Source organism: Mandrillus leucophaeus, unplaced genomic scaffold (genome assembly GCF_000951045.1).
Source record: "Mandrillus leucophaeus isolate KB7577 unplaced genomic scaffold, Mleu.le_1.0 Scaffold338, whole genome shotgun sequence".
In the NCBI taxonomy this organism is placed as follows: Eukaryota; Metazoa; Chordata; class Mammalia; order Primates; family Cercopithecidae; genus Mandrillus; species Mandrillus leucophaeus.
In genome coordinates this window covers 1,452,006-1,461,501 of record NW_012103565.1, presented here as the reverse complement: position 1 = coordinate 1,461,501, position 9,496 = coordinate 1,452,006, and the positions used below count along the sequence as shown (strand labels likewise).

Here is a 9,496-nt window from a genome sequence, read left to right as displayed (position 1 = left end):
ATAAATGCTTTAAAAAAAAAAAAAAAAAAAAGAACCGGACTCCAAATATCCTCTCAGCCATGTTTATTTTTTCTTATCTTTGAAAACAAAATGTACACAGTATCTTCATTACATAATTTCAGGGTAGATCTGTGATAAACTGTAGTTTGATAAGAGGCAGAGTAAAGACACCTTTATCCTGAGTTTATCCCCAACAATGAACTTTTATAGATGAGGTTTCAAACAAGGCCACATTTAGAGAAAAGAAAAGATCCGTGGTGATAAATGGCAGTGCTTTAATGCAGTTTATGAAACAAATCTCCTGAACATTTATTTTCCAGACAAGCTTCTGGCTATAGTTGGGTCAGTACAAGCAACAAAATGAAAGAATCCTTCCAAACATTGACATTGGCACTCGAAAAATAATAAAGAGAAGTATTAAAACATTTCCAGTATGGTTTCATTCTGAAAACATGTTGAGATGAAATTTCTAAGAATGCAATATAATTACTAGCTGTCTTTTATTTGTAAGAGTTACATATTCTTAGATGCATATGATCAGGTTCACATAAACAAAAGGTTCTTCCTAAAAAATGGAACAATGAGAATATCATCCCACAGTCATGGCAGAAAGGAAGCTTCTGTTCAGTTCTTAGCCTGACCTTAGCCTAGAACATCCTTGGCTTAATTTAAGTGATTGTTTTTTATTTTTGTTTTTGTTTTTGTTTTTTAGTCTCTCTCCCTTCCTTCTGCCCAAAGGCCCTTATACATGCACAGACTGTTTTACAAGAAAATGCCAAAAAAAGAAGTGAGAATGGATAAAGTTCAGTATATTCTCCAAACCAGTGGTTCTCAAGCTTGAATGGCCACAACTATTGCAAAAATGCAAAAAGTATTTAGAAATACAAAGAATATATTTTAAATGTAATTCTGATTCAGATACTTCCTAAAATACAGAAATCCTTTCTATACCAAAAGAACATAATGATTCTGATTGTTCTCTTAACTGGGGAAACGGAAAGGCATGGCCTGTCATAAACTGATTCCATGGATATTTAAAGAGATTTTTCTGCGTAAGAATTAGAAGAAAAAGAAAAAGAATCACCCCATCTTCCTTCTTCTCTAGTCAATTGCCTACGGGAAGGGGGGCTAAGTTTTTGGGCCTGAGGAAACAGTGTGGCCCCCAGGCAGGCCCCTGACATACCTCTTCCCTCACCCCATTGCCAGGGCATTAGCCTCATCTTAGCCTAATGCAGCAGGAGTTTCTGGAAAACTCTGAAAAGAGAGCAAAGGGAGCTGCTTTCTCAACTGCATTCTGCACACAAGAAGACAACCTCAGTGCAGATCCAGCGGGTCTCTGAGCCTCATAGAAAGAGGAGCTACCTCTCTGAAGCTTTGGCCCAGAAATCTACGGGTGAGTTCATCTCTGGTACTGAGCACATCGCTAGCAGCCACCTGGACAGACATGTGGAGAATGAGGAACAGGCCGGGTGAGGTCAGGGGAGTGAGCCCAGACACTCCACTCAACACCTTCCATTCCTTCAGCTCTTGAAGACCAGCCAGGCTGTAAGTCCCTGCTCATCAGCCCATGCAGAGAAACTCAAGCTCTGAGAGTGTCCTGAGACCCGTCCCCTGGGAAGCCACAGGTCTGTTTGGCACTAGCACAGCACCAGCAGGCAGTGTGCCGAGGGGGTTGACTGTGTTACAATTTGCATTTTCAACTCTACCAAACACCTCATGCTGCGCTGAAAGTGGACAGCTTCTCAGGGACCCAGCCTGAGACACATCAAGGAATCCAGATGGGGTCAGGGCACTGTCCGTTCCCAAAGTCTTTCTCGAAGCAGCCACTGTCCTTTGGGGTTCTCTGTCTCATAGTAGTCCTCCCCAGGAGACATCTGGGGCTCCAACGCAAAGAGCTCTGCATCCCACTCCATGTCTTCTCCTGAGAAGTTGAAAAGGATCTGTCTGGAGCTCCCCAGGCTGGAAGGAAGGAATGAGGCAGGAGGTTAAGTTCGGCTTGGCTGGCCACACAGAGGGAAAGGATGCTCGATTACCACCATTCTCATGGAGACCCTCAGATTGCTGCCCTAGTCCTGGGTCTTGGGGAGGACCAAATGGTGTCACCATGGGGGCCATGGGTGGACATTAGCTGGACCTTGGCCTGGCCTTGAAGGCGAAGGATGGGTGGTGAGGGCTGGGTTGTGATTTTAATATGTCCAGTGCGTGGTCTGTTACTGTGGGAGGAAAATGCTATCTAGAAAACCCCTAAATCCAACAGGGTTTAGTGGCTTTTGTAGAAGCAAAGAAAGACAGCTGGTGAGGCTTGATAGGCCCTTCCATTGTGACAGGCAAAGCCCTGCAGCATGGCCTGGGTTGCCCAAACCCAGAAAGAACTTACCCCTCTGAGTGAGTAGGTAACAGGAATTTGACGGTTAGTAATGGTAACTAGGCCTGAAGGAAGAGGATCTAAAAGGAAAGAGGCCAGAGGAGATGGTGGTAAGATGGCCCAAGAGGGGCCCGGCCAGCAAGAAGTTCTACATCTTGGAGCCTGCCCGGTGCCTTTTAGAGAGGGGCATCTGATTCATTTGATGTTGGTTTCCTTTTGGTGCTATGCTCTGTTCAACCTCAAACTCATTATAAGTCTGTAGCACGCAATGCGTCAGTGGCACTGGGGGGAATCCATGAAGGTGGATGGCACAGTGCATGGGCTAAGTGGGCCAGAAAGAAAGGGAGGCAGACCCAGGAAGAAGCAAGTTAGGAGCAGGCAACAGCAGTGCACCAGGCTAGAGTGCAGACTACCAAAAAAAATGTTGAAACTAAGACCTCCCCAACACTATATACATACATATATACATATATAAATAATATTTGGCATGTAAGATGTGGCTCGAGGCACCTTAAGGATCACCCCAAGCATCTGGAGGCCATGAGAACATCTTGGTCATGCTATTTAGCCCAAGCACTTACTCTTTTTTGCAGGCTTTGGGCTTAAATTTCCAGGTGTTGAAGGCCCCTTCCACAGCCTTGGGCAAATAAATGGGGTGCCTCTCAAGTCTCCTCTCAGTGCCCACGGTCCTGTGCTCAGTGCTCCTTCGAAACTGGCCGTCCACAGTATGCACAGTGTGAGCAGCGATAGCCTCGGAGTGTCTGCGCGGCGCCCGCAGGATCCAGTTAGAATGCAAGCTGTGCTCCTGGGAGCTGGTGGCCACTGGAAGAGAAAAGCATGTGACCCGGGAAGGAAGGACTTGCCATTGGGAGGCACATAAGGCAAAGGAGAGGGCGGATTGGACTGAACACTCACAGGAAATGGGTATAGGCAACCATGATCCTAATAGCGAATTCTTAGAAAGGCCTGATAGCCTAGCAAAGCAGATTTCACTCTGCATTTGCGGTGCAGGAGGAATGCAATGGAATATATGTCCATTAAAATTGAGGACATAGGCCGGGTGCGGGGGCTCACGCTTGTAATCCCAGCACTCTGGGAGTCTGAAGCAGGCGGATCACCTGAGGCCAGGAGTTGAGACCAGCCTGGCCAACATGGAGAAACCCCATCTCTATTAAAAACACAAAAATTAACCGGGGGCGTGGTGGCAGGCGCTTATAATCACAGCCACCCGAGAGGCAGAGGTAGCAGTGAGCCAAGACCACATCACTGCACTCCAGCCTGGATGACAGAGTGAGACTCCATCTCAAAAAAAAGAAGAAAAAAAAAAAAAAAAAAACATGAAGACACAGATCTATATTTATTGACTTGGAAAGTAGCCCAAGATGTATTGTAAATTGTTAAATGAAAGGAGATCCTAGTTTTATTTCAAAAAAATTAAAATGAGTCTGTGAGTTTGTGTGTGTGTGAGAGTGTGTGTGTGTGTGTGTGTGTGTGTGTGTTAAAACCACACTCAAAAGGACATATCCCCAAATGTTAACGGTGATGATGATCTCTGGGTGGTTGTTTTACAGGTCATATTTTTTGCTCTCTTCTTTATGCTTTATGCTTTATGTTTTTTGTTATCAGAGGAGAAAAGTGGCCATTTCATGAACTGAATAAAAATGACTTGGTCACACTCATTTTTATTAAAAATCATAACTCTGAAAATGACCCTTGCATCCTTAGTGGATTTTGTCATCCCTTCACCAATATCGTGAATTTCCTAGGCCTCCTCACTCCCGGGGCAGGGCTGCTGTCGGTCAGGGACTGGAGGGGCTGCGTGGGAGAGCAGGAGGAGAAGAATAAGCTTGGGGAGCAGGGTTAACCTTCTGTGAAACTGCAAAGAACCCAATTTGAAACCCCAAATCCCACAGACACACATCTATAAAGGCCAGAACAACAACAATAAATCACAAGCTTCTTTCAAGCATTAGAGAAAATACTCATGAATTATTTAATATTGGTACCAAAAGCTTTGACCTTAGTATAAGGGGCCAGTGAACCCCCTGAATAAAACCATCATTAATTTACACCATGGGGGGCAAGTCAAAGATTAAACAAACTGTCTGACAGTCGCATGACGGAATATAAAGGGGGCTCAGCTGATGTGTTTGGATTTTTTGCTCTCCGTCAGGAGGGATGCCCCAGGACACGCCTCAGTGAGGAGGGAAGCATGGCCTCAGGCCTCACCGCACTCCAGCTCTAGCAGTCCAGGCTGGGTCTGGGCAGCCACGGTGGGCCTCTCCTGCCCTACGCACCACCCTACTACCTAACCTAGGTATGGTCGGAAGCTGGATTCTCAAATACAGTTTGTCCATTCCCTTTCTTTTTTTTTTTTTTTTAAGTTGTGGTGAAGCGTACAGAACATAAAATTTACCATCATCACCATTTTTTAAGTGTGCCGTTTAGTAGCGTTCAGTATATTCACATTGTGCAAGGGATCTCTGGAACTCTTTCATCTCAAAAAACTGAAACTGTACCCTTTAAATGACACCCCTCATTGATTCTCCTTCCTTCATCATTTCCCTATTGCTGTCCTTCTTGGAGTCTTAGGAAAGTCTCAACTTTCTCAGCCGTGGTAAGTGGACCGCAGAGAAAACATTGTCCAAACATGGCACCAGAGTGTTGGAGGGACAGGCTGGAGCAGTGGCAGCAGAGACAACGGAAGTAAGAGATCCCCACAGAGGATGGGCTCAGGGCCTGGCTCCAGCTTGGAGGTGCAGGGTTTCCCTTCAATCAGGGAGATGGGATTCCTGGTGGCCTATCTTATAAGTCCACCGCAGAGCCCCCAGCCCGTCCTCACAGCATCGCAGCCCCATCCGCCTTCAGACACCATCTTCCCACTGCCTTCCTGGCACTCACCATCAAAGTCCACGTCTTCATTTGGTGGGGTGGCCTCGGCAGCCCGGGGCCGTCTCTCTGTATCCAGCTCTGCAATGATGGAGTCAAAGAAGGCAATGGCCTCGGCCACATCGGCACTGAACTGCGAGTATTTCTTTGGGGTTGCTTTCTGCTAGAGGTGAAGGGGAGGAGAGACAGTTGCCTGAGGCAGTAAGCCAGAGACTCAGAAAAGGGTGAAATGTTGTTAAAACGAAATGCGCATGGCGTTAGGGATTTGTGAGGTTTCAAAGGTAACTATGAATAAGTGCCCTGTGAAAGGAGGGTAGATACTCCAGGTCCACAATTGCTGTAGGTCAATGGATTTCTAATTATCTTAAGAAGGGAGAGTGAAAGGACAACAAGATCTACTTCTTTCTTGGTCACAAATTTGCTGTCAGACATTAGGCAAAATAATTAGTCTTTTTTTAGCCTTGTTCCTTGCTGATAAACACCCAATTAGGAGACTGTACAGTTCCTTAGGTAGGTGGTGAGATGCTCACAGCAGAAAAGAAATGATAGATCTCCAGATATGTTGAAAATGTTCTAAGAGTTATCAGTTTCTATAATAACTCAATTGAACATTTAAAAATAGCCAAAAGAGTATAATTGGATTTTTTGAAACACAAAGGATAAATGCTTGAGGTGATGGATACCGCGTTTTCCATGATGTGATTATTTCACATTGCATGCCTGTCTCAAAACATCTCATGTACCCCATAAATATATACCCCGTATATACCTACTATGTACCCACAAAAATTAAAAATAAACTTTTTTTAAAAATAAAGATGTTTTCAGTTTCTAAAGGAACCAAATTTACACTCAAATCATGGAATAAATTAAAATTAGTATGGCTGTTTGAAAAGTACAAGGAATAATAAAATAGAGAGTTTCAAGAAACTATTCAGTAGCTAACCAGGTTCCAGGCTCTTTCCTGACTGTTCCCTTCATGATCTTCACAACAGTCCTGTCATGAGTGACTGACATCATGGAAGTTCACGATTCAAGATGGGTTTCAGTGGAGAACTCATGGTCTCTAGAACTGACCAAATCAATATGTGTACTAATAAAAAAATCTCTGAGGAATTTAGGAAATAAGAGGACTTGGGGAGAGAAAAAAAGGGACAGATGTGTTAACATGGGCACTTTTGATCCAATGTAGACTTATTTTAATATGGGCGTTTTGAGAATAGGATGGTATTAAAAGTGAATATGATTTAGTTATAGACAGGTGTGTCAGGAAAGAAAACAACAGCATCTCTATGTGTACAAGATGTTTTTTAAGAGTATGCATTTTGTGCTACTAAAAATTTTTAAATAGAGAGGTTTTTCCCTTTTATACTTGCAAAATATCAAAGGAAAGCTCTAAGAGCTTTCTAAGAGGAAGATGTTGAAGGACCACAATATATACCTTGATATGATTTGGCTCCATGTCCCTACCCAAATTTCATCCTGAATTGTAATCCCCACATGTCGAGGGAGAGACCTGGTGGGAGGTGATTGGATCATGGGGGCAGTTTCCTCCTTGCTGTTCTAGTGATAGTGAGTGAGTTCTCTTGAGATCTGATGGTTTAAAAGTGTGGCACCTCGCCTTTGCTCGCCCTCTCTTTCCTGCTGCCTTGTGAAGAAGTTACCTACTCTCCCTTCACCTTCCACCATAATTGGAAGTTTCCTGAGGCCTCCCCAGCCATGTGGAACTGCGAGTCAATTAAACCTCTTTTATTTACAAAGTACCCAGTCTTGGGGTAGGATCTTTATAGCCGTGTCTCCTGGTCCTTCTGCTCCATCACACTGGCCAGCTCTCCACCTGCTTTCTGGTTGGCAGAAGCTTTTGGAAATCTCTCTTCCACAGATGGCCTTTCTCTTTTAAAATGAAACTGAGGAGAAGAAAAGTAGAAACTTCAAGAACATAGAGAACAAGAGAAAGGCCATCCATGGAAGAGAAATTTCCAAAAGCTTCTGCCAGTCAGAAAGCAGGTGGAGAGGTGACCAATGTGATGGAGCAGAAGGACCAGGTCCCAGAACATCATGGGTGGGGTGGCAGCTGAGAAGAGGGACAATTCAACCTTCAGGAAGTGGAGACGTTCTAGACTGGGTGACACCAGGCACAACAAGGGCTGGGCATGGGATGAGACTAAAAGACCAGGAGGCCCAGTCTCTGAGTGCAGCAGGCCCAGCTGCCAGGCATCCTTCTTACAGGCAAGTGACAGAAGGCTCATGCCTGGAGGTAGGTCCACACTTGTTCATTCTCCCTGCATTTTCTCTTGCTGCTTCCTTTGCCTTGGATGTTCTCATTGGCTGACTTCCAATTCATCCACTGAATCTTGGCTGAGACTGCTCCTTCTCCAGGAAGCCTACCCCTCTCCTGGGCTAAGTTTCCATCCTCTAGGTTCCCACGGGTTTCAGTACCTAACCTAAGTCTATGATGACAGATATCATTTTAGAGATTTTGGTGAAGTGGAGAAGAGAGAAACAAAGAGTGGATAAAGCCATTCTTTGGCTGACCCCTAAGGGTCAGGCTAACCCAGCTTGACCCCTGAGGAAGGATGAGTATTATTTAACAGTAATGCAAGGTCCATGGTGGTTTTGCACCTCAAAACCCACCTCCACATGGAGGGGACATCTCCAAGTCTTCAGAAGGCAACTGTCATCAGTGTTTAGCTTAATGCAAAGGTCTCAATCTTGTTTGTGTTCATCATATTCTTTTTTATCTGGGTTACCCTGTTATTCGATTTAAACAATTCAGTCCTAAGTGTCTCTGGAGGGAGGGTTTGGCTAGCAGCTCAAAGCAGCCTGAGTCAGTTGCTGTCAATTGTTAAAGAGTTAGGAAAAGAGTCAATGTTGGTGTCTTAGCTATTCAAGGCTAAAAAAGCATCCTGCCATTGGCTAGCTTAACATGAATGTTGTCTTGTTGTGAATCTCCTGAATCTCCTCAAGTATTATCCTCTGAGGATAACATTTATAAACTAGAAAAAGAAAACACTAGCATAGAAATCACCACCTCAGCCTCTGAACTCTCTGTCATCCAAGCTAGTGGACAATAGCCCTTTAAGCTTCACCTTTGCTGGAGGTGAGATTCCAAATATTCAAACACGTCACCTATTTCAAAAACTTCAGCTTTAGGATTCAAGACTTGGGTCACTTTCCCACACCTTGTCATTTCTGCTTAAGCTCAGCAGCAATTACCATCCCAGGGTCACTCAGAAACACTGACAAGTGAGCTCCTTGGGCGACACTGAAGAGCCTGTTCTTCCAGGTCCCACTTCCCAGGCTCTGCTGGCCCAGTCAATCCATGGTCATTATAAACTGGTTTCTGTTGAAAGAGCTTTTGGATCCTGCTGTGGCTGGGGAGTGAGTCAGTGGTGGCACACTGGTGACATTATTTGTGGCTGACCCATATGTGCTTGTGTGACTAACTCTCGTCACACAAGAGGGCTTTCCTCCACTTGTCCGATTATCTTCATTAGTCCCCCCACTGCCTTGCCCCAGATCCTTTATGGAATAAGGCCGGGGCATAAACACATGTAAGTGAATAAACAAATTGTTTTATTCTCCTACTTAGCCCCTGCCTGGCTTCCCTGCCTGCTTTCCCTGCCCCTTGACTCAGTCTGAGATCCCAGTCCTGAGAGTGATAATGCTATCCCCCATCAGTGTCAGGATGACTCTGTAACAGTGGTACCTAATCCCAGTGGTTGTTAGACTCTCCTGAGGTGCTTTTAAAGAATATCTATGCTTGCTCTTTTCCTAAAGCAATGAATTTAGACAATTAAGTGATTCTAATACACATCATTCTACAGGGACCTGAACATAGGGGAAACAGCAAAGGGGCCCATGATCTCCACCTCAATGTCTGGTTTACAGTGGAAAACCTCAAATCCTGGTTCTACTCCCTGGGTTTGCAAGAGCAGACAGGAGTGTCTCCTCGATGACAAGAACACAAGGGACATGACCCAAGGGGACAGGATACAGGTCATTGAGGGACGAGAACAAAACTCTGGGTTAAGAGGCCCAGACTCCTCATGTCTTTGCATCCTTCCTATGGCTTAGCACACAGAAAGGCCCGGGTAATGGGACTCCATCCATCCCCTGCTGCTCTCTCCTATTGGCCCGAAGTATGAGAACATCTCACCCATAGGGGCGCAATTTCCCATTCCCAAACTTTACCTGAGCCACCTCCTGGGCAGACATTTCCTCTGCTTATATTCATGCAGT

The 9,496-nt window shown here is 45.0% G+C and overlaps 1 protein-coding gene across 1 annotated transcript in view; it reads right to left on the bottom strand.

Annotated features, from left to right (window-relative positions):
- Positions 1-483: 483 nt before the first annotated feature.
- LOC105545767 overlaps positions 484-9,496 on the bottom strand; it is a 35,655-nt gene continuing 26,642 nt past the window's right edge. The window contains exons 4-6 of the mRNA XM_011988796.1: positions 5,267-5,417; positions 2,947-3,187; positions 484-1,959 (exon numbers count right to left, since the gene is read on the bottom strand). Coding sequence (XP_011844186.1) covers positions 1,785-1,959; positions 2,947-3,187; positions 5,267-5,417 — 567 coding nt within the window. The 3' untranslated portion in view covers positions 484-1,784. The remainder of the gene's footprint in view (positions 1,960-2,946; positions 3,188-5,266; positions 5,418-9,496) is intronic.